The sequence below is a fragment of the Mesoplodon densirostris genome, chromosome 6 (assembly GCF_025265405.1).
Source record: "Mesoplodon densirostris isolate mMesDen1 chromosome 6, mMesDen1 primary haplotype, whole genome shotgun sequence".
In the NCBI taxonomy this organism is placed as follows: domain Eukaryota; kingdom Metazoa; phylum Chordata; class Mammalia; order Artiodactyla; family Ziphiidae; genus Mesoplodon; species Mesoplodon densirostris.
The window spans coordinates 22,162,618-22,187,863 of NC_082666.1; the positions used below are offsets into that span (position 1 = coordinate 22,162,618).

At 41.1% G+C, this 25,246-nt stretch overlaps 1 protein-coding gene across 2 annotated transcripts in view; it reads left to right on the plus strand.

The window, feature by feature from the left end:
* RECK (reversion inducing cysteine rich protein with kazal motifs) overlaps positions 1-23,546 on the plus strand; it is a 74,051-nt gene extending 50,505 nt beyond the window's left edge. For both annotated transcript variants that reach the window (XM_060101959.1, XM_060101960.1), the window contains 11 exons: positions 816-1,028; positions 2,684-2,820; positions 5,929-6,069; positions 7,216-7,404; positions 9,147-9,269; positions 11,485-11,656; positions 17,305-17,497; positions 18,748-18,958; positions 20,152-20,225; positions 21,301-21,456; positions 22,292-23,546. In XM_060101959.1, coding sequence (XP_059957942.1) covers positions 816-1,028; positions 2,684-2,820; positions 5,929-6,069; positions 7,216-7,404; positions 9,147-9,269; positions 11,485-11,656; positions 17,305-17,497; positions 18,748-18,958; positions 20,152-20,225; positions 21,301-21,456; positions 22,292-22,513 — 1,831 coding nt within the window. In that variant the 3' untranslated portion in view covers positions 22,514-23,546. The remainder of the gene's footprint in view (positions 1-815; positions 1,029-2,683; positions 2,821-5,928; positions 6,070-7,215; positions 7,405-9,146; positions 9,270-11,484; positions 11,657-17,304; positions 17,498-18,747; positions 18,959-20,151; positions 20,226-21,300; positions 21,457-22,291) is intronic.
* The last annotated feature ends 1,700 nt before the right edge of the window (positions 23,547-25,246 follow it).

The window sequence follows — 25,246 nt, forward strand, 5'->3', positions numbered from 1 at the left end:
TAGGGATGGATATAACCCACACAAACAAAAACTTTTTGAGAACTTAATAATTTCAAGAATGTAAATGAGTCCTGAGATCAAGAAGTTTGGGAACCACTGAGATAAACAAATTGTGGTACATTTATTAATGGAATACTACTGAACAATAAAAAGAACAATTTATATGTACAACATAAGTAAATCTCAAGAAGATTATTTAGCTAAAGACACTAGACCCAAAAGAATACATATAGTATGATTCCATTTATATGAAGTTCTACAATGGGCAGAATTAATCTATGGTGATCTAAGCACAAATGGTGGTGGCCTCTGGGGTGCAGTCAGCAGGGAGGGCATTGACTGGACAGGGACACAAAGGAACTTTCTGACGTGATGGAAATGCTTCTTTATTGATTTGGATATGCCTGTATGAATGTACATGTTTGTTAAATCACATCAAACGAGCCATAAAATCTGTAAATTTTATTTTTATAAATAATACCTCAATTTTTAAAACTTGGACTTTAATATTTTGTGAAATGAAAGAAATTGTATAGTTGGAGACGATAGTCCTGTCCACAGTGTTTTAAAGTTTTTAACTGCCTCACAAAAATCCATATTATAAAGAAAAATTGCAATCAGAGTCAATGCTAGTGTCTGTGTCTACATTGTATTTTCATATATTCAAAGCTGACAATCTTTGATAGGTTGTATGTACTTTCTTCTTTTAAAAAAAATCAGATTTTCCTGATGCATTAGCATGTCAAGATTTTACACATTGTTTCTCTGTAGAAAGTAATTGCCTCTTGATTCCTTCTGGCCTTTTTTCTCTTCAGACCAACAGAACTTTTCAGGAGTTGCAATGCTCAGTCAGATCAGGGAGCCATGAATGACATGAAGCTGTGGGAGAAAGGAAGCATAAAGATGCCATTTATCAACATACCTGTTCTTGACATTAAAAAGTGCCAGCCAGAACTGTGGAAAGCAATAGCTTGTTCACTGCAGATTAAACCTTGTCATAGTAAATCCCGGGGAAGTATTATTTGCAAGTAAGTTTCATCATAATGACTCTCTGGTTTTGGTTCAGACCCTTCATGATCTCTACCCACAGCCTATCTTTAGTTTTCTTTCCCACCACTTCCTTTTGCCCATCACCCCCACATGTCAAATGCTTTCCCACTTTTCGTCCTCTGCTGAAAATACTCTTCCACCTCCACTCACCCACCACCTGTCCTTCTTAGCCCCTCTCAAATACCAGTCATTCCTATGGAATCTTCCCAGATTTCTCCAGCTGATAGTAATTTATCCTTACTACAAATTTCTGTAGACCTTTATTTGTACTTCTCATATGGAACTTAGTTCAAGAAACATTGTGTATCTTCAATGCACAATTCTATTTGTATATTTTAATTTGTGTACTTGTTTTATATTCTGTTAGACCTTGCTCTCCTTGAGGAGATTATTCTTTGTACCTCTCTTTTGTTATCTCCTCTCTCCTCTTTTTCTCCTCTTCAGGGATTAGCATAATCCTAATATACAATAGGTATTCCAAAAATGTTTGATGAGTGAAAGACTTAGTAAATATAGTCATTAGGGCCTGTTCCTAAAACATTTTGTGAATGGTTTGCTTAAGATCTAGGATAAAGTACAAGGACCTACTGTATAGCACAAGGAACTATACTCAGTATTTTGTAATAACCTATAAGGGAGAAGAATCTGAAAAAGAATATATATATATAAAGAAAAAGAATATATATATATATAACTGAATCACTTTGCTATACCTGAAACTAACACAACATTATAAATAAAACTATACTCCAATAAAAAATAAAATTAAAAAAAAGTAAATAGGAAGACAAGAAAAAAGGATCTAAGATAAAGATGAAAGCTGCTATGGTGGGTGAAACCAAAAGCATTAACTACATAGTAATCTGTGTCAGCTGCTCTTCAAGCATCCTTTTTTCCAAAACCAAAGTAATATCCAGCCCTTAAGGTGTTGGTATGTGGCTCAGTGCTGCTGGGCACTTGATGACTGACTGCAGATTATTTCAACCTTGAATAGGGTCCGGATCTGTTCTCTGACATGACTTGAGGGTGGCCCGAGTAGGGGGGAGATGAGGGGTAACTACTGGGTGACAAGCAAGAGGCAACAAGTGGGAAATTTATAGACTCTTAGCACAGAAATTTTATAGATGTCAAATCCCCATTGAAGACAGAAAATTTTAAAGTAATGGATTTTCCAGTTGTTATAGGCCAAACACCTTAATGTTGATAACAAAGCAGATTTTAAAAAAGAGAACGGCAGGAAGGGAGTGATAAAAGAAGAAAAGAAGCAAGCATGCATAAGGTCCTGAGACAATGTATGATTTTGCAAAGAGCAAAATCAGATTAGCCTAGGTTCATTTCCTTTCAAAGACAGTGAAAAACCACACTGATGGTAGTAACAGTAAGTATGAGTGTAAAATTTGAGCAAGGCCTTTGATCTCAGGCCGGAGGAAGTTAGGCATGCTTTGATATGGTAATACATTACTTACTCCTCAACCTAATAAGGTCTGCTATCACTCTTATTCTCTTTTGTCATACTTACACCTATAAAGTGTGAAACATTGTTGAGTTATGAAAACTGAAACAGAATTGATATTGGCTAGACACGTGAGGCAGTTCCTCAAACCCTAAATTTGTGTGTGTTTTCCTTTTCAAGATCAGATTGTGTGGAGATTCTGAAGAAATGTGGGGACCAGAACAAATTCCCTGAAGACCACACAGCTGAAAGTATTTGTGAGCTTCTATCACCTACAGATGACCTGGAGAACTGTATACCTTTGGATACATATCTCAGTAAGTCCTTCGGTTTTTTTAATTTCAAAGGCTTCTCCCTTCTGTCTCTGCCCTTGATGTTTGCTTTAGATGAGCATCATTCTGTTGAGAACATGTGGTTTAATGATACTACCTCAACTGCAGACTCTTATTTGCTTGGCCTCTTTGGCTCAGGAAAGAATTGTCATCTTTCTTTCTTTTTTTTTAATTTGTATTGGAATCTAGGTGATTTACAATGTTGTGTTAGTTTCAGGTGTGCAGCAAGGTAAATCAGTTATACATATGCATATATACACTCTTTTTTAGATTCTTTTCCCATATAGGACATTACAGAGTATTGAGTAGAGTTCCCTGTGCTATACATTAGGTCCTTATTAGTTATCTGTTTTATATATAGTAGTGTGTATATGTCAATCCCCCCATCTTAAAATATGTACAGAGAAGCAATTATTATATCAGTCTGAGGAGGTAGTGAACTGTTATCAATCAGGAATTCTAAGTGGTGAATCAGGGGCCAGCATATTCAGATAACCAGCTCTTTATCATTGCCGTCTCCTTGCCAAGATTTGACCAAGAAGTGGAATTTCGCCTAGGGAGTCTTCAGCTTTCTGTCCTCAGAATGTCAGTGGACCTGAGACAGGTGTTGGCTTGGACTTATCCACCAAATAGGGAGTAAGGAATGATGGTCTGGGTTAGTGCATGAAAAATAGAATTTTTCTGTGCCAAATACTCCTGCCAAGAGCTGGAAGAATAAGTTGTTATCTCCTTGAGGGATTCTGGAGCTAAGCTTCCTAGCAGGAGGTGACTATGTGTGGTGGAAACCAGGGAGTAACAAGTAGAACTCATACACACCATGTAGTTAGGGTAAGGGAAGTGTTTAGGCTGCCACCAGGGGGCATTAGTGCCATGAGCTAGCTGGAAAGGCAGTGAATTCAGCTCCTGCTAGCTTTGTTTGTCTGTCTTAGAGAGGATTAAGTTCAACTGTAAATAACAGAACAGATGGAAGCAAAAGAAAGCCCAGAAGTAAATAGTCCAGGGCTGTTATAGTGGCTCCATCACCAGGAACCCAGGCTCCTTTTCCTTTCTCCACCATCCTTAGTGCTTGGCTTCCACCATCAAGGTTACTTCGTGTATTTATCATCACAACATGACTACTGTAATTCTAGCCACCATATCCTAGTGTAAGGGAAAACCACCCCTAATTGTAAGGGAAACTGGGAGAGATGTTTTTATCTGTGGGCCCATTGCCATCCTGCTATATATAGCAGAAAATATCTGCTATATTTTCTCAAGACAAACAAACTGTGTCCCTTAGCCTTAGTGACCAGTATAGAAAAAAAGAGAGCATTAGACTAGAATCATAGGCAGATCACTTCTTTGAGTCTCAGCTTCCCTATTTATAAAATGATTGGGCTGGATGAGATAAACTCCAAGAGCCCTCTACCTCTGTTAGCCTTAGAAGGTGAGTCTGGCCTAAAATCAAGTAGGCAAAATGAATGTATTCACAATCCTGGATGCTATTAGAGCAGTCAAATATATGTGTAGAAGGAAACTATTTCAGTGGGAGGAAACTTAAAGAAATGCTTTTGTTTAAATTTCAATACTCTTTTTAAATATCACACATATAGTTGGCCCTGCATATCCACAGGTTCCGCATTTGCAGATTGAAAATATTCGGAAAAGAAAAATTCCAGAATTTTCCAAAAGGCAAAACTTGAATTTGCTGTACACCTGGCAGCCATTTACGTAGCATTTACATTTTATTTACAACTATTTACATAGTATTTACATTGTATTAGGTATTATAAATAATCTAGAGATGGACTTCCCTGGTGGCGCAATGGTTAAGAATCCACCTGCCAATGCAAGGATCACAGGTTCAAGCCCTGGTCCGGGAAGATCCCACATGCCATGGAGCAACTAAGCCCGTGCGCCACAACTACTGAGCCTGCACTCTAGAGCCCGCGAGCCACAACTCCTGAAGCCCATGTGCCTAGAGCCCGTGCTCCACAACAAGAGAAGCCACCGCAATGAGAAGCCCGCGTACCGCAACAAAGAGTAGCCCCTGCTCGCCACAAATAGAGAAAGCCCTTGCACAGCAACGAAGACCCAACACAGCCAAAAATAAATGAATAAATTAATTAAATTAAAATAAATAAATAATCTAGAGATGATTTAAACTATACAGGAGAGAGTACTTAGGTTATATGCAAATACTATGTATGCCATTTTTTTTTTAATGGTTTTATCTATTTATTTATTTATTTGCGGTACGTGGGCCTCTCACTGTTTTGGCCTCTCCCGTTGCGGAGCACAGGCTCCAGACGCGCAGGCTCAGCGGCCATGGCTCACGGGCCCAGCCGCTCCACAGCATGTGGGATCCTCCCAGACCCGGGCACGAACCCACGTCCCCTGCATCGGCAGGCAGACTCTCAACCACTGAGCCACCAGGGAAGCCCCTGTATGCCATTTTATATAAAGGACCTGAGCATCCTCAGATTTTGGTATCCATGGGGGTCCTGGAACCAATCCCCCACAGATACTGAGGGATGACTGTATATTAATGAGATTCTTCCTTGGTCATTGTTTAACAAGAAATATAATCATGGTATAGGGTTCATCTTACCATAATAAATTATCATCATTTATGGTGAAATGTGCTAAATTATCCCACTTAGACATAAGCTATTTGACTACCTTATTCAAAATATACCTGTTACTTTCCATCCCCTTATACTGCTTATTATTTATTGTTATCTAACTTTTTATTTACATACACACACACACACACACACATACACACACACAGTGTCTATTTATTGTCTATTTCCTGATAAGAATGTAAACTCTATGTTAGAGGTTTGTCTGTTTTGTTCACTACTGTATCTCCAGTACCTAGAACCTTGCCAGGTGTATTGTAGACACCCAATAACATTTATTTATAACAAATGAATGAATGTGTGTTTATGCTAAATGCACAAATGATCAAGGAATCTGAGTATTTTAATAGCTTGCTAGAGTCAGTCCTCATGAGCTGTCCATTTGTTCCAGATGTCATTAACTCAGACAATTTACAGACCTCTGTTACTCTTTTGGGTTGGTTAAACTGATCTGTTTTTGTTTTTTCAGGACCAAGTACTTTAGGTAACATTGTAGAAGAGGTAACTCATCCCTGTAACCCAAATCCTTGCCCCGCTAATGAGCTCTGTGAGGTAAACCGGAAAGGGTGTCCATCTGGTGATCCCTGCCTTCCATACTCTTGTGTTCAAGGTAAGAGGTAGATGGGTGGGGTGTGGGGTGGGTATGAGTACGTGCCTCTGCTGTTTCTTCATAGGAGTTATCTTTGGAATGAGATTATTTTCTAAATTATGTTTTTCTATAATGGTCAAGGTTTTTCCAACATGTATTATTTATGTAAGCAGAAAAAGACAAAGACAAATGTAATTTTCAATAGTCATTTTGATTGTAACCTAATTTCAATCCAAAACCAGACTCTCATAACGAGTCATAGGGTTCTTGACAACAAAAGAAGAAAGACCCTTGGGCCAGCTTTTTGTACTTTGTCTTCTATGCTGTAATGTTTGAGAAGATGTACTGCACATTGTTCGTGTTTTTTCTTTTCTTTCCTTTAAAACATGGAGAAATAACATTATCAATCGGATGTGTAATTATCTTCATAAATTTAATGTTGTGCTGAAATGCACATGATTTTAAGGCTGAAAAATTTTTATCCCATAGAATTTTTATGGTCTTTATCTCTCTGTGGGTCCCTTTAGAATATAGTTGCTTTCTTTTATCTATTTCCCAATTGAAAATGTTTCTTTATCATGTTAGAATCAACATTTTTAAACATGTGTGAAGTAAAAAGGGCCAAAAGATTAAATAAGCATGATGTCTCAAAGGACCATGTATAATATTTGTGTAATGCTATAATATATCAACTATAGCATCATAATAAATCTTGTTACATTTGGAAACAAGTCCAATCAAGTATTCAACTTTTCTTTGAATTTAAGATGTACTTGTATTCCATCACTAAAAGTTTTCTGACCAAGATTATTCTAAAACTAGTCAGTCGCCATACTCCATTTTAAAAATATCTGTGATGTTAACATACATTTGATAAGCCTAAAGAAATAAAAAACTACATATCTTATAGCATTTTTGTACAGAACTATTGCTAACTTTGAGGTACATGTCCTTTAATCACCACCATCTCACAGAACATGGAATTTTTGTTTGGGAGGATATGTTTTTGGCCAGTGAACCAAAGCAGTTCCTTAGTTTAGTGAAAGTTCTATTACATAATCTTTAGTGGCCACACAGTACCTATAAGACTTGTGTGAAGTGTATCTAATGTCATAAAACAATATCAGAGAACAATACCAACTCTCTCAGCTAATTTTGTCTATACAGGTTGCAAACTGGGAGAAGCATCTGATTTTATTGTCCGTCAAGGGACACTGATCCAAGTGCCATCATCTGCAGGGGAAGTTGGCTGTTATAAAATTTGCTCATGTGGACAAAGTGGACTCTTAGAAAACTGTATAGAGCTGCACTGTATAGACCTTCAGAAGTCTTGTATTGTTGGAGGAAAAAGAAAAAGTGAGTCTTGAACTGTTTTTGTTTTTAACATGAGATTAGTTATATTAATTTTGTAGGGAGAACATTGGATGGGTTCTCACCAGAAAGTAAAGTCTACAAAGCAGATATTCCAGGGAAGTATTTTTCAACTATACAGAACATGAGGACTTCTAAGGAACCCTCTTAGAAGCCTCATCAAGAAGGGACTAATATGGGCTTCCCTGGTGGTGCAGTGGTTGAGAGTCTGCCTGCCGATGCAGGGGACGTGGGTTCGTGCCCCGGTCCGGGAGGATCCCACATGCCGCGGAGCGGCTGGGCCCGTGAGCCATGGCCGCTGAGCCTGCATGTCCGGAGCCTGTGCTCCGCAGCGGGAGAGGCCATAGCAGTGAGAGGCCCACGTACAGAAAAAAAAAAAAAAAAAAGAAGGGACTAGTAGCTAATAATAACTAACACTTGAACTCTTAACTGTGTGCCAAGCACTATGCTAAGTCTTGGCCTGTGTTATCTCCTTAAATCCTCCCAGTTGCTCTTTGATACGGGTGCTATTGTAAAGAAGCTGATGGTAAGAGAGGTCACCCAACTAGTAAGTGACCAAAGCAGAATTCAGTCCCAGGCCTATTCGACTCCAAAGCCCTTGCCCTCCACAGGCAAGGACACAAGTCCACCCCTCCCCACCCCTTCCTCAACAGTCTCTCTCCCCTCTGCCCCTTTCCCAGAAGTAAAACTCAGAGTTGGACGTCATGCAAAGCAAACTGGGGGATGGAAACTACACTGTTGATTCGTGGTTGCAAGAGAGCACATTAAAAGGTGCCCTGCTTTATCGCCTTCTCTAAAATTCTGAGAGTCTTGCTTTCTCACTGTTTCCTTAACCATCTTTTGCTTATAGCCCTAATAACTGTTCATATCAATATATAACCTCAAAAATTGTGAAAAAATACCACTTTTGAGAATGTGCTCCCCACTACACGTGCTCATTCTGCTACCCTTACCTCTACGTCCATCCCCCTACCCATCAACCAGAGTAGTTCAGCTTTTATATGCCTCTTGTTTTACTCTTCTGTGTGAGATTTTATCTTAAGAAGAGTACTCTTGGCTAAAAAGGGCTTGCAAATTTCTGCTTAGACCAGCAAGTCAGGTATTCATTGCTTAGTCCATATTCTAAAATGTAATGTATGTACCTTGAATCACAGAAAACTTCTGAAGATAGACAAGTTCATTCCCTCCATTAAGGAAGGAATGAACTTGATTAAATGCCTATTCTCTACAAAAGAACATACTGGTGCCTTGTGGAGCTGAAACTGGGATGAGGGATTGAGGTCATGCTTTGCATGCTAAGATGGGAGAGAATTTGAGCCACAAAAAGGAGCAGACCAAATGTATGTACTTTAAGGAGCTAGTCATTTCTGCAAGGGCATCAGGACAGTCTTCAACCCAAAGATGGCATCAGGACTGGTCCTGGAAAGATGAGTAAAGTTCCAGAAGGAGGAAAGGAACGAGCACTTGAGACAAAAGAGGTAGCCAGAAACATTCTCAGAGAATAAGGAGCAGTCTGGTGAGATGAGCACATTAGGCGTTTGGAGGGGTATGGTGGGAGGTAAATACAAAAATATAAGTATTACAAATTTAACTCCCTAGCTTGTGTATTCAGAAGTCATCTTTCAAGAATTTCTATTTTAAAGCCCTTTAAACTATTAAATTTTTTAATTTATGATTTATTTATAAATGCATTACATAGATCAACATTTTATTTCTCTTTCTCTCAGGTCATGGAACTTCCTTTAATATTGACTGCAATATCTGTTCTTGTTTTGCTGGCAATTTGGTGTGTTCTACTCGCCTATGTCTCAGTGAGCACAGCTCAGAAGATGACCGTCGTACCTTCACAGGTAACCATGGTCACCCCGAAGCTGCCCTTATCCCTTTGTACTCATATTCCCTTCAAGGCAGCTTCTCTGGTCTTGCCTTAACCGCAAATTTTCACAGTAAAATTAATACATAACCTGAGAGCAAGGTACTTTCCTTTCTGGATCTGTTGCCTCCTCTATGAATTGAAGGCATTAAACTAAGTGGTTTCTTAGGGTCCTTTTGGAGTTCCATGAGTCAAAAAGAACAAGGCCAGTGATTGGGATGGTTTTAGTTAAATGTAATTTTTCTACCTGCTAAAATACCCATTTATCCCTACCATTATGGTCTAAAGTGTCCATGTATTTTCTAAATTTGCTTCTATTACCACCTTCTTTCTTGTCCTACCTTGTCTTACTGAATTCATATAGGTAGGGACCCCTATAAACAAAGCTATAGGTAGAAAAAGTAAAGAGTGTTTCTCCCAATCTAGTATATAAAATCTAGAAGTTAGATGTATCAAGTCTCGCTTGGGAGATTTCTGGAATGTTGAAGGGTGATAACAAAAGCAAGACAAAGACAAAGGTTGTAAACACCTTACATAGATTCCTTCCATTCATATCTCCTTAGGGACGGGGAAAAACAGGAAAGTAACTCAGGAAATTATTGTAATTTTGAAACTTAAGATTTTTGTGAACAATCGGTCAAGAATACGACTTTCTTGACTTTCCTTTGCTTTATGCTGCTTGTATTATGCTCACACCAGCTGCAATAAGTGAAAAGCCTAGCTCGATGGGATGCTCTTTTCTTGAGAAGAAGCTACGGTTGTCAACAGCAACAGCACAGTGGCTGGTATCTGCTGGTATCTGCTTTTTCCCAAATCTGAAATACCTTTGGTTCTGGGTGAAGAGGAACCAGGTAGCTGCCCTTACTCCATTTCTTGCTGCTGCAGCAGCAGCTTGATTCTCCTTCCATGGAGTTGGTATTACACATGGAGTGGGGTAGGAAGAGAACAGAATAGGGTTTTACCAACCTTGTATCTCCAGCCCATTGGAAATAAAAAGAAGATCAGAAATAAGAAGTGAACGGCAGACTGATGAGGAAGTAGAGGCAGGACTAGCTCCACCCCATCCTCTATCCACCGTAATGAGTACCAGCCTTTGCTGCTTTATTGTTCTGTTGTTGTTGTCCTTTATTTTTATCCTTTGTCTGCTTGGTCTGATGAGGACAATTCATTCTGCTTAGAGAAACAGTTAAAATGATGTGGGGATGAAAAATGAACTAAGGACTTACACGGAAGACTTACTTATTTACTTACATCTAAAGTGTTTTGGGAAGTTGTACTTTACAACTAGCAGGATGCTTTTTCCCTGTAGTGTGCAGCCCCTCGTGTCCTGGGATAAATTACATTAATGACTATTTAGCTAGCAGACTCTAAGGAGATTTTACTGGCCACAAAGTATACCACATTTTGGGGGACTCAGTCCACACAGGACTCAGAAGGAGATGTTCATAAAAATTCTTAAGTCTCAAGTTACAATAATTTCCCAAGTTACTACCTTCTTGTTCTTCCCCCTCCCTAAGGAGATGGAAGGAACCTATGTGAGGCATTTACAACCTTCATTATTTGTCTTGGTTTTGTTTTTTTTTTGTTTTTTTTTTTTTGCGGTACGCAGGCCTCTCACTGCTGTGGCCTCTCCCGTTGCGGAACACAGGCTCCGGATGCGCAGGCTCAGAGGCCATGGCCCACGGGCCCAGCCGCTCCGCAGAATGTGGGATCTTCCCGGACCGGGGCACGAACCTGTGTCCCCTGCATCGGCAGGCGGACTCTCAACCACTGCGCCACCAGGGAAGCCCTTGTCTTGGTTTTGATATTATCCTTTAACATTCTAGAAATCCCCTAAGCCAGAATCAAACATCTAAATTTCAGATTTTATATACCAGATTGGGAGAAACATTCTTTACTTTTCCTACCCATAGCTCTGTTCGTCTCTAACCCTGGAATCAAGATCTGGAGGCCCTCAATTAGCTGGCAATAAATGGAACAAAGGAAAGTCGTTATGCAGACAAATGGCTTTTCAGAACCTTGCCACCTTTAAAAACACTGTCAGAGACTGGAAGGGTTTTTTTTCTGACTTATTAAAATTCTATTTTAACCTGAGACCTCTGCATGCTTGTTAGTGATTTGCCTTAATTAGGAAACATGAGGGGAAGGGGACCGTACAAATGCACATTGTTGAGGCACTCTCCTCCCTTCAGGTCTGCCCTGTAACTGTGCAGATCAGTTTGTCCCTGTGTGTGGGCAGAATGGACGCACTTACCCCAGCGCCTGCATTGCTCGCTGTGTAGGCCTCCAAGACCATCAGTTTGAGTTTGGATCATGCATCTCAAAGGATCCATGTACTCCTAACCCCTGCCCAAAAAACCAAAGGTAAGTCAAATGCCTCCTTATCTTTTTCAACTGAAGGTCACCACTTACTCTATACCAGACAGTGAAAATACAAAGATGAATTAAGGTGGTCTCTGCCCTGAAAAGTTGGAGTCTAGAGGGAAAGATCCAGGTGAAGCTGCTTGGTAACATGCTTTGATTGGGGGCCCAGAAGTTGAGCAGTTTACATAGCCTGGGGGAACCTGGGAAAGCCTCTAGAGCATGTGACAGTCGGCTGGAAAAACGAGGAGGAGACTGACAGCAAGGTTTACGGTGGGGGAAAGGTGGAGCTGGTGAAGGCAGAGAGAGTAACAGGAGCAAAGATCTTGGCTGCTGGAAACGAAGAGAGAGCGTGGTGTATGCCGGGAGCTAGAGCAGTTCTGTGAGACTGGAACAAAGTGTGAGGCAAAGAGAGGTGGCAGCTGAGACAAGAGAAGCAGATGCATTCTTGTTATTAGCTACTTATGCCTGATGACAATAGGAAACATTCTACTTAAAACCTACCTCCATTGTAGGGATGGGACATGAGAAATCTCTGGAAGTGTAACTTCAGTATTTTATGAAGTTGTTTGGGGCTCCTTTCTCTGCAGTTTCCTCAGGAGCTCAGAGTGCAGTTGACCTCACCTTAATGACGGATTTCTGCCTGTGGTGGCTGCAGGATGAGGGTCCTGATGATTCACTCAGGTTTCAAGCTTCTAGAACTGGAGTTTTCACTGACTACCTCAGAGAGCTGAGCAGGACATGTCCCAGTGCCACAGTCCTTGCCTTATGAAGGTTTTGTGGAGAACAAGCAATTGCTTCTCCATCCTGAAAATCCTGGTGCAGCATGAAGGGAGGGAAAGATTTTCTCGTGTGTTAAATTTATTTTAACAGATTTAAATTCTCTTTTAGCAAAGAGAGTTGGTCACCCATCTAGCAATGTTTACATCATGAAAACTAAGCCCAAAGAGTTGCTATGGAAAGAAGACAGGGTGCTATACATAAGGAAACATGATAAAGAAATAAGTCAAAAGGATAATATAGTTGTGTTGGGAGGTAGAATTGAGGGTTGTTTTGGTATTTGTTTGTTTCCCTCTATTTGCTAACCTTTCTGAATAAGGTTGGCTTGCTTTTATAATAAAACAATAAAATCTCAAAGTGGAAGGGGCTGGCTGGGTATAATACAAAATCAATATAAAAGAAAAGTTTGAAAAATGCAGCTACATGAAAATGAAAATTTTCTGCATGGTAACAAACAAATGACAAACTGAGAAGAATCTCAGGGAAAGGGCTGATGTCCTTACAATATAAAGAACCCCTACATATCAATATGAAGAAGATGAACAACCTAGTATAAAAATGGGCAAAGATCAATAACCAATAGAAAATGGACCAAGGACGTAAACATAGGAGAAGAAGTACAGATGGTTCTTAAACACTTGAAAAGATGTTTATATTAGCTGGGGGAGGAGTAACTCTAGCTACTGTATACAAACTCCCAAATATCAGTGCTTTAACATAGTAGAAGTTCAAATACAGTCCATTTGGGTGTTCAGCAGGTGGCTTTCTACATGTGATTCAGAGACTTAGGATCATTCCATCTAGCAACTCTGCTCCTACAGCCTCTAGTCCTCCTTTGTCCAGCAGAAAAGAGAAGGGAGATGATAGAGGTTGCTCTTGAGAAGCTTTTATAGGCTAGGTTAAAAATTCATCTTTACTTCCAGCCACACTCCATTGTCTAGAACTTAGTCATTTGGCCAGAACTAGTGCCAGGGAGGCTGGGAAATGTAATCTAGATGTATGCCCAGGAAGAAAATTAAATGAATTTGATGAATGATCATCTAGCCAATCTACCACAATGCTTAACCTTTCTCATATTAAGAGAAATGTAAATTAAAGTAAAACTACAATTGTGTACCATTTTCTGTCTACCAGATTGGTAAAGGTAAAAAGTTTGATAACAAAATGTAGGGAAGTAGGCACTCTCATACAAGAGGGTTTTGGGGTGAAGATTGGTACATCCTCTTTGGAGGGCAATTTGTCCAAGGCTACCAAAATTTTAAATGCACATACTTTTTGAGTCAGCATATATAAATGCTTATTCTTATATAAAATATCTCTGGAAGAATAAATAAGAAATTGATAATAATGGTTGCCTCTGGGGAAGGGAATTAGGTGGCTGGGACACAAGGAGTAGGAAGGAGATTTACTTTTCACTGTATATGATTTTGTGTCTTTTCACTTTCTACATGGGCTTGTATTATCTGTTCAAAAACTAATTGTTTAAAAAACAAAAAGTTGAGAATAAATAAAGTTATAGTCATTCATCAAGTATCTACTGATATACCAGGCATCTTTCTAAACACTGGGACACAATAGTAAGCAAGACAAAGTCCCTGCCCTGATCGTGTTTATTTTAATTTACCCCCCAGAGTCTCAGCCTTTCCTATTGATCCTCTTATTTCTGTATGTTCATATTGGTAATGTTTTTCCTTCCAAAATTACCAAATTTCTCCTGATACGCTTTGTTCTCATTCCTTCAATGTTAATAGATAGTGAAGTTCTAAATATTCTTCTTTTTAATTATTTCTCTTCAAATGTCTTAAATTTCTGTAAAATTATTACTACATGTGTTCTAATTTCTTCTAGTTTTATTGAGATAGAATTGACATATAGCACTATATAAGTTTAAGGTGTATAGCACAATTATTTGACTTACATACATCATGAAATGATTACCACAATACGTTTAGTGAATATTCATCATCTTATATAGATACAAAATTAAAGAAATAGAAAAAAAATTTTTTTCCTTGTGCTAAGAACTCTCAGGATTTATTCTCTTAACTTTCATATATAGCATTCAGCAGTGTTAATTACATTTATCATGTTGTACATTACATCTCTATATTATAACTAGAAGTTTGTATCTTTTGACTACCTTCATCTAATTCTCCCTCCCCTCACCCTTTGCCTCTGGTAACCACAAATCTGACCTTTTCCTATGAGTTTGTTTGTTTGTTTTGAAGTATAATTGACCTACAACTCTCTGTTAGTTCCTGGTATACAACATAGTGACTCAGTATTTCTGTACATTTTGAAATAATAGTTTAGTTACTGTCTTTCATCATACAAGGATATTATTGTACATAGTTATCAACTATATTCCCCATACTATACATTTAATACCTGTGATTCCTTTATTGTGCAACTGGAAGTTTGTACCTCTTAATCTCCCACACCAATTTCTCTCCTCTCACCACTCTCCTCCCCTCTGGCAACCACCCATCTATGACTCTGTTTCTTTCATTATGTTTGTTCATTTGTTTTGTTTTTTAGGTTCCACATATAAGTGAAATCATACAGTATTTGTCTGTCTGACTTATTTCACTTAGCATAATACCCCCTAGGTCCATCCGTGTTGTCACAAGATTTCATTCTTTTTTATGGCTGAGTAATATTCCAGTGTGTGTGTGTGCGCGCGCGCACACGCGCACGCTCTCACACACACGAAGTTTCCCTTTCTCCACATCCTCACCGAGACTTATTTGTTGTCTTTTGGATAATAGCCATTCTGACAGGTGTGAGATGATATTTCATTGCGATTTGATTTGCATTTCCCTGATGATTAGTGATGTTGAGCATCTTTTCATGTGCCTGTTGGCCATCTTTATGTCTTCTTGGGAAAATGTCTATTCAGATCCTCGGCCCATGTTTTGATTGGGTGTTTGTTTTTTCTGATGTTGAGTTGTATGAGTTCTTTGTATATTTAGGATATTAACCCCTTATCAGATATATCGTTTGCAAATATCTTCTCCCATTCAGTAGGCAGCCTTTTGATTTTGTTGATGGTTTTCTCTGCTGTGCAAAAGCTTTTTAGTTTGATGTAGTCACATTTGTTTATTTTTGCTTTTGTTTCCCTTGCCTGAGGAGACATATCTAAAAAATATTACTAAGACTAATATCAAAGAGCATACTGCCTATGTTTTCTTCTAGAAGTTTTATGGTTTCAGGTTTTACATTTAAGTCTTCACTCCATTTTGAATTTATTTTTGTGTATGGTGTGAGAAAGTAGTCCAATTTGATTCTTTTACATGTAGTTGTCCAGTTTTCCCAACACCATTTATTAAAGAGGCTGTCTTTTCCCCATTGTGTATTCTTGCCTCCTTTGTCATAGATTAATTGCCCATATAAGAATGGGTTTCTTCCTGGACTTTCTATTCTGTTCCATTGATCTATGTGTCTGTTTTTGTGCTAGTACCATACTGTTTTGATGACTGTGTGTAATATAGTTTGAAATCAGGGAGAGTGATACCTCCAGCTATGTTCTTCTTTCTCAAGATTGTTTTGGCTATTCAGGGTGTTTTGTGTTTCCTTACAAATTTTAGAATTATTTGTTCTAGTTCCATGAAAAATGCTATTGGTATTGTTATAGGGATTGCATTGAATCTGTAGATTGCCTTGAGTAACATGGCCATTTTAACAATATTAGTTTTTCTAATCCATGAGCATGGCATATCTTTCCATCTTTATGTGTCATCTTCAGTTTATTTCATCAGTGTCTTATAGTTTTCCAAGTACAGGTCTTTTACTTCCTTAGTTAAATTTATTCCTAAATATTTTATTCTTTTTGATGTGATTGTAAATGGGATTGTTTTCTTAATTTCTCTTTACATGCATCCTAATTTTAAATCCCATCAGAAGAGGCAACCACATTAGTAGTAGTGATGGTGGTGGTGGTTATTTCAGTGCAGGAAACTTATCTCTAAAAAGAATAGAAGTAATTTCCTTTGAAATTATATGATGCTAGCTAATATATTCTTCTCCTTTTACTTTATAGACTAATATTTGTGTATCCTATTATTTCAAGTACCCAGTAAAAGCTAAACATTTTCGTAGGTCTTATCTTGTTATAGAAAATTATAAATACCCTTTATAGAAATGAGGGAGGCAAACAGAGTCTAAAGAAGAAAAGAACCATCCTCCCTAACCCCTCTGAAGAAGTTCAGGGATTGAGAATGGAGCAAGGTTCAGGTATTACTAGGAAAACCCAGCTTCAGGGGGTGGCATTCTCTCAGTGATTCACTACCAGCCAGCATCAGGTCCTCAGCCTTGTAAGCACAGAAACCTGAAATTTTCAGCACATACTGTGAAGCCTTCTCTTAAGATAGACTCATATTAGCCAAGCTGATAATTAAGCCTCTGAAAATGCTCCATTTATTATTAACGAGAAGGCCCCCAGCACTGGGCCCCAGCCCATTTGATGGCCTCATATCATGCCTCTTCCACCCTGAGCATACTTTCCTCCTGCTCTCGGAGTCCCCTGCCCTCTCCCCCAGCACCAAAGGGTCTCAGGCATCACACCTTTGCTCTGCTGCTCCTTCAGCCTGGCAGGCCTTCATCCTCCTGGTTCTACCTCCTCCTGGTGCTTTCTCCAGGTTCCCCAATCAGAGTGACTCATTCCCACGATCACTTGGTGTGTGATTTTCTACCTGATAGCCTGCTTTACACGCACGCTTGACTCCCCACTCTCCATAAGCTCTTGGGCACAGGGACTATTTCTGATTGTTCTCTTACTTTCTCCTCAGCCTCCTGCACCCCGTCAGTGCTTTGCCGGCCCCACCATGGTCCCTTACGACATTGGCTTATGGTGCCGCGTTTGTGTTTTTCAGATGCATACCCAAACCACAAGTCTGCCTGACAACTTTTGATAAATTTGGATGTAGCCAATATGAGTGTTTGCCAAGACAGCTCACCTGTGACCAGGTCCGAGATCCTGTTTGTGATACAAACCACATGGAGCACAGCAATCTCTGCACTTTGTACCAGAGGGGGAAGAGCCTCTTATACAAAGGCCCGTGCCAGGTACCACTGTTTACCTGACAAACCCAAGTACACTGAGCGTGAAATCAGCTTATGATCTTTTACACATGAATCAGCAGTGAGACCCCCTTCAGAGTCTGCTGTGAATCCCGTCAAATCTAGGGCACTCAGTCCTCCACCAAAAATGAGCCATCCCGAGGCTGGCGTTTCCTCCTAACACTGGAGGGCCCCCTTGCTCATGTGTGAACCTTTGCACATCTAGTGTACAGAGCAAGAAGAGAGGCTTCTTGTCGCCAACCATTAGGAAAAGAATTTAAAGGCTCACACCCCTGGCATTAGTCAGCAGCATCTTCACTTCCCCTAGTTCTGAGGGCCCTCATTAGAGAACAGCCCAGGAAGAAAGCGAGGTAAAACAACAAAGAAAAGAGCTCTTTCCCCACTCTTCCCACTGAAGTCCCACCTGAGGTATGAAAAGTGACTGAAAATTTCTCTGAAACTTAATGTTGTCTTACATCAGTTTATCTTTCAGTCTTTGAGGGTTGTGAAATCTGTATTCATGTTAAAAATAACCCCAAGGACAACCCCACTGAGGCCTCCCACAGTACCACTGATCTATGTGCCGGGCCCTCTGCCTGGGGGAAGCCCAGCCTTGGGCCAGCACCCCCTGCCCACAGCTGGCGGACACCGGCTGCTCATTTCCTGGTCTTCATTGTCGGAAAATCCCTTCAGCTCATCCCCCTGGGCTTGTTTCCCCTCAGAGATCATGTTCCAAGTGCACTGAAACCTTTACTCTGAATTCCCAGTCTTCTCTTCCTGTTGTTCCCTGTTCCTGGCTTCAAGTTTTCGCTTCCATGTTCCTAACCTACCTCATGGAGCCAGTCTGTCTGCTCTCCTGATCTCTCCACTCTTCCCTCTCCTTATCCCGTACCCAGCGTGAAATGATAAGGCCTCTGAATTTGCATGAAGATTGGTCTTGTTTTCTTCTAACAGGTTCTTCTGGAATAACGGAAGTCTGGAGGGAGGGAGGATTTTTATCTCATATCAGTTCACAGAGAATGAGTACCCAAGTCCCGGAGAGGCTGAGAAAAGTAATCTCTTCAATTCATCTTGGGACAGCCCTATTGCCCCCAGCCCCACCCCATGTTTAGCCACCTCAAGAGCTTACTTCAGAGGGTCCAAGAATTTATACTGTCTTTTTTCCTTCCTGAAAATAGGGAGACCTACTCTGCACTCTTGGTTAGGAAAAGTGCACCACAGAGGTTTACAGGCTAAGTGTACTTTCTTGCCCTCAGCCCTTCTGCAGAGCCCCAGAGCCCATCTGCGGGCACAACGGGGAGACATACAGTAGCGTGTGTGCTGCCTACTCGGACCGGGTGGCGGTCGATTACTATGGGCCCTGCCAGGCCGTCGGGGTCCTCTCCGAGCACAGTTCTGTCACTGAGTGTGCTGCTGTGAAGTGTCCTTCGCTCTCAGCGACTGAATGCAAACCCATCATCCCACCCGGTAGGCTGGCAGTATTTGGGGTGGGGCAGGGGTGGAATTGGGAGGATTTGCGTATCTGTCTCCAAAGAGTGAGTCACTGAGAAGAGAGATGACTAGTGTGTTTAAATTTTTCAGAAAGTCTTGACTCCAGCTGATGCTGATTAGATGCATTACTCTGGGCCAACCTTAAAAAGCTGTAGATCTGCCTTAGACATCATCTGGTCTGGTGATTTTAAAACAATGTGGAAAACTTTTTTCAATCCTGCCTTAAACACCAATAGATAAACAGCAATATTTAATTGCTAGAATTATGGTTATTAGTTCAAATGCATAGTGTTTGCATATTATATAGTTAATGAATAAGGAATCAGTCACTAATGAATGAATAATTGAAGTAGTTTTGATGAACACAAACATTTGAAATTGAGAAAAACAGAAGATAGTTGTTGTCTTAGATTGGCCTTAGCATCTAATTTAATTGTTTTGGTTGCATATAATCAAGAAAGTCTTGTTTCGTGCAGGCTATTATAAGCGGTGACAGTTTTCAAACAGCTTACCTTACAGTCTCATGCTCTTCGGTTAAACAGAGGTGTCAGAAGACTTTATCCCAAGTCTGCACAGAACAGATTAATCTGGAGTCTAACAAGTTCATTCCTCTGTCCATGAACTCAGCAAATGTTTCTTGAGCTTCCACTATGTCCTAAACACCTTCTAGGCACTGGGGACACAGCAGTGAGCAGAACAAAGCCCCTTTCCTCCTGGAGACCACGGTCTGACATTTTATTATGGTTTAACAGTTTAAAATAATTTTTAAAATTAAATTTGAATTAAACACTCATGGAATCCCTGAAACACTTGCTCCTGTGTTTCGCAGACAGGAAACACTTGCCCAGGATCACACAGTGAGTTCTGAGCAGGGCAGGGTCTAGGCCCTGACTGTCTTGAAAGGCCAGCTCTCCCTGTGCTGTATTAAACCACAGCTGCCCTGCCTGAGAAGTAGCACAGGAGGAAAGCAGGGATGGAGGAAGGATTTCGGTAAATGTATAGATTATAAGACTCCAGGTTGGTCAGGGAACATATCTAAAAGTGCAGTTATCAGGAAGGACTGCTGTGACATTCCCAGCACAAAATGAAGGGCTGGTCATTTCACCAACTATTATGAATTCTCTTTGTTTCTAATTCTGAACACACATAAAATGGTTTCTGTTATACAGGTGCTTGTTGCCCGTTATGTGCTGGGATGTTAAGAGTTTTATTTGACAAAGAAAAACTGGATACTATTGCTAAGGTAAGTTGCTTTATGTGCCATGTACTGTTGAAACCTTATCGATAAACCTGTCAGTAGTCGTACAGACAGAATGGGTCATGACATTTATAGATGAAGAAACTAATTTGCACAGGAGTAACTTGCCCAAGGCCGTATAGTAGCTCACAACCAGGAGAACTGGGGTTTGAACTCAAAGTGTCTGGCTCTGTCCTGTGCTCCTTCCCTCTACAGCCTGGTTGTGTGGTGACCTTGCTCTGCAGTCCATCAGCCCGGGCCTTTCTCAGAAAATGTCCCCTGCCAGCATAGTGGACGCAGACCAGGCAGCCAGGGACTGGTCACGCCCAGATGGTCTCAAGGTTGCCAGCCCTCACATGGTCCCCATGCCGCCGGGGGCTGCATCCAGAACCGGCCACATTCCTCTGATGGTTTTGTCCCTTTCCCTTTGCTGTATCATCACTTTTTCTGCTTGCTGTTATAGAGACTCATCTCTAGAAATGTAGCAGCCAACACCTGCCACTACCTAGAAAATTATGCCCATTTCTAGGAAAACACCTGTATTTTTACAGGAAGGCTTTAATTATTTTCCTGTGGCGTCCAACTCAGAACTGTCCCTTAAAAAAGTGCTCCTTGGGCTTCCCTGGTGGCACAGTGGTTGAGAGTCTGCCTGCCGATGCAGGGGACGTGGGTTCGTGCCCCAGTCCAGGAAGATCCCACATGCCGCGGAGAGGCTGGGCCCGTGAGCCATGGCCGCTGAGCCTGTGCGTCTGGAACCTGTGCCCCGCAACGGGAGAGGCCGCAACAGTGAGAGGCCTGCGTACCGCAAAAAAAAAAAAAAAAAAAAAAAGTGCTCCTGGTGAGAGTGTTTATCTCCGCCAGAAAACTCAGCAGTCAGAAAAAAAAAAAAAAAAAAAAAAACCCATTGGAATGGGCTCTGTGGATATTTTAGAATTCAGCCAACAAGGCCCTGTTGGGGCCCTGCACTTAGGTTAAAAGAGGTTAAAAGAGCCTCTGTGGCTTAAGCAAGGTGGCAGAGCAGCTTAGGCAGTAATAAGGAATTCTTCTTTTTTTCAGGTAATGAATTTTTTTCTCTCTCTAGGTGGCAAACAAAAAGCCAATAACAGTTCTGGAAATACTTCAGAAGATCCGCATGCATGTGTCTGTCCCACAGTGTGACGTATTTGGATACTTCAGCATCGAATCAGAAATTGTGATCCTGATCATTCCTGTGGATCATTATCCAAAAGCTTTGCAGGTGGGGTTCAGCACATGTTGTGCAACCATCCTGTTACTTTCAAGTTTGGGGGACTTGGGAGGGGGTGAGGGCAGGAGGAAGGAAAGCATGGCAGTCTCTGAGGGACGGAGCTGCACCAGGTTAGCAGCGGCCAACAGAACGCAAAGGAGTGGGGGAGGGGAGAGGTTGAGACGCTGTGACTCAGAGCGTGCAGAGATGGAAGGCATCTGCTCATCGTCCAGACGGGGAGGCGGCTGAGGCCCAGGGAAGGCAGGGACTGACACAGGTCGCGCAGTAACAAAGCCTGAGCCGACTCCTGTCTCCCGAGGGAGGGCTGTGTTCGCACTGGGGAGGAGGAGCCCACCAGCGCTGGTCTTATGGGCCAGCTCACAATCTAGAGGTGAACTTCACTCAGGAGGCCCCAGTTTCAGCGTCAACATAGTGAGGGCTCCAGTGAAGGGGGTGAATACAGCCGTTTATAAACTGCCACAGTTAGGAAGCTCATTAAGTCTAATTGCTTTCCTCCTGATGTGTGGGTGGGCATTGAAAGGCCACTCCCCGTGACTATGTTTAAGCATGAAAAGATAACTTCTAAGCGTGGAGAAGGGGTGAACAGGATTGTGGGAAAAGAAAGGGCAGTGGCAGTGTGGGTCATGGCTTTTTTCATTTGATTTCCATTGATGCAGTTATTTTTTGTGTAATAAATTAAGACTATTAAAACGTTACTTTGGCTAAGAAAAGAAGGACAAAGAGAAAGCATATTCCTGGTGTTGGGATATTTGTGGAATTTGTCTGACTTGACCTTTTCATGGATTCTGTGATTTTATATTAAAAGAATCTGATTATCCTCTCCCAGATTGAGGCTTGCAATAAGGAAGCAGAGAAGATCGAATCCCTTATCAACTCCGACAGCCCTACTCTGGCGGCCCACGTCCCTCTGTCCGCCCTCATCATTTCTCAGGTGCAGGTCTCCAGCAGCGTGCTTTCGGCCGCTGCCAGGGCCCAGCCTCCCTGCCACTCTCACCTCTTCCTCCTCAGCCTGGGTCTCGCCTTGCACAGGGTCTGGACACACAACTGACTGCCCATGAAAAGTGCAAAATATTCCTCGATCTGATCTTTCTACTTTGGAAAAGACGTACAGGACTGCTGGTTTATAGTTGAATAGTGGCCAAGTCAAAGCACTTGTCACCTCTAACCTCTATGCACCACACAGTATTTTTCTTGATCACCAGTGTTAGTAAGGGTTTTGTTTTGTTTCTACAAATGTTACAATACGTTCTTCCAAATACTAATGAAAAGAGGATGTCTCCTTCTGGCGGATCACTGCCTTACAATTTACATTTTGCTCATTAGATGGGTCCCCCACTCTAAAACAAATTCTGTATCATTGGTAAATGAGATGATCACATTTTAGAAAGATAACTCACTTTACTATGGGCTTCGTATCACAAAAACTTCATTTCCAAGTTCTTTTTAGTATTAAGGTGCCCCTAGAGTGTGTGTTTGTTTACAAATATTCCCTACTCTGTCTAGAAGTGAGGGGTCAGAGCAAAGAGCCACTGCTATTAGAGTATGAAATAAAGATAAGGCATCTTTGGAATTATCATATAAATCATCAGACAAATTTAATTTACAGAAATCTAATTCAGGAATCCATTTAATGTGGTAAACAAAAGCAAGCTAAGTAAATGGCACTCATATAATATATTGTAAGCGACAGTCTCAGTGGTTCCTAATGTGTGTCTGTGACTTTTGTGAAAGGGTGAAGTTATATCCCATCAAAGCGACTTGTATTATGCATTTTTATATTAACCAGATATATATTCTTTGGTATCATCCAAGTTAAATTTAGAGTTTTTAAAGATCGACCTTTAAACCAATTGCTGCTACTTATGTAATTGCCAAAAAGTGAAATAATTAGTAGTTCGTGTAAATAATACATGATTTTTCTATTTTATTATGAAGAAGGTGAATAGCCATATTTGTAAAATGACAATCATGTGTGTTAACCCAGTACTTTCTGTTCATGAAGACACATTTGCTTTTTGTGATATGCACAGTGTAGATAAGTGTTCTGTTTGACTTTCTTTTTTGATATAGAATTATAAAGAATTGTGGTTTATATATTTAAAAGTTTCAATCTAAGTTTGCAAATGTTTGCATGTTGTCTAAGAAATTTAATACTTTGAATGTGTTTCACAGTTTGAAATAAGCTATTCAGTATAATACTTCTTGTTTATATGCACCTAAACTTAGATTTTACATGAAGTGTTTTTTTCAGTGTTATATGTACCTTCCGAAAAATATAGGGATATGCATATTATACCAAAATGTTGTTTAAAAGTGGGCACTTAGGGCTTCCCTGGTGACGCAGTGGTTGAGAGTCCGCCTGCCGATGCAGGGGACACGGGTTCGTGCCCCTGTCTGGGAAGATCCCACATGCCGCGGAGCGGCTAGGCCCATGAGCCATGGCCGCTGAGCCTGCGTGTCCGGAGCCTGTGCTCCGCAACAGGAGAGGCCACAACAGTGAGAGGCCCACGTACCGCAAAAAAAAAAAAAAAAAAAAAAAAAAAGTGGGCACTTAAAGCTTTCAAAATTTCTCAGTGGTGATGTAGCATGTTTGATGCAATTGCTTTTTCTATATAAATGTCTTCAATGCAATATACTGGAAAGCTTTTCTATTTTAATAAAATAATTTTATATGATTATGTGTATTTACAAGCAATGTGCACATTTTAAATGAAACCGCTGATCACTCTTGGGCAAGCTATGTCCTTTGCTTTGGAATAAGAAGTTATGGGAGTGTTATTACTCCAAACCTGGGAAAGCGGAGCAGATGGAACAGAGCTGGTCAGAGCAGACCCAGGCATGACCAGAGGCCAGGCTGTGGCAGAAAGTCAAGTACAAAGACCCCAGCTTTAGGTCTTCAGGACCAAGAGAGCTTCAGGCCCTCCAAGACCAGGAACAGACTAGGGAGTTCTACTCCCCACTGCCTCGGCCCAATATTCCAGCCCCAGGATATGTCCTGGGAAAAAGAGAACTGATCAGCAGGCCCGAAAGGTTCTGTCAATCAGCAGAGGCTAAAGCCCCAAACCTCCATCTTGCTCCCATCATGTGTCTGCTGTGGGTCAGTTGCGCTTCTCTATACTGTCTTCACTTCTGGACCCACCCAGTGTCCTCACAAAGAGAAGAAGGAGACGAAGAAAACCACAACTGGCCCTTAGGTCTCTGCTCAGAAGTGACACTGTCGTTTCTGCCTACGTCTTACCAGCCCAAGCAAGTCACTCCCAAGTTCAAAAGGTAGGGATGTATCGTCTTCTGGTGTGTGTGTGTGTGTTGGCAGGAGGCAGTAGGGAAGGAGCTGGGGGCGGGACCATGAGTATTTTGAACAATGATACAGTATACTGCAGATGCCCTTTCTCATCAGGATAGGACAATAGCCAGCATTGACTAAATTTCTAATTAAAAAAGCAGTAGAATGAGAGAGGTGCTTGGGTTTGGGGGAGGGGGAATATCAAGGGAGGAAAAGATCTAAAGGTTGATCCTGCCCTGAGGACACAATCACACAATTATGAGAACTCTGACGATAGATAGTCACTGGCCAAACAAGCCCAGTGCTGGTCAGTTCAGGAGATGGTGCCCCTCACTGGCCAGTGGCTGTGGTGATCACAGCCAGGCTGCCTCATGGACAGGGTGTCAATGGCTTCCTGGCCTTGAAGCAGGACAGAGCCCCTGCTGGTTGGCTCTGCCCGCGTGTGTCAGGCAGGCTAGTAGAGGCCCTGTGGGAGACAGAGGGGCTGTAGGAGAGAGA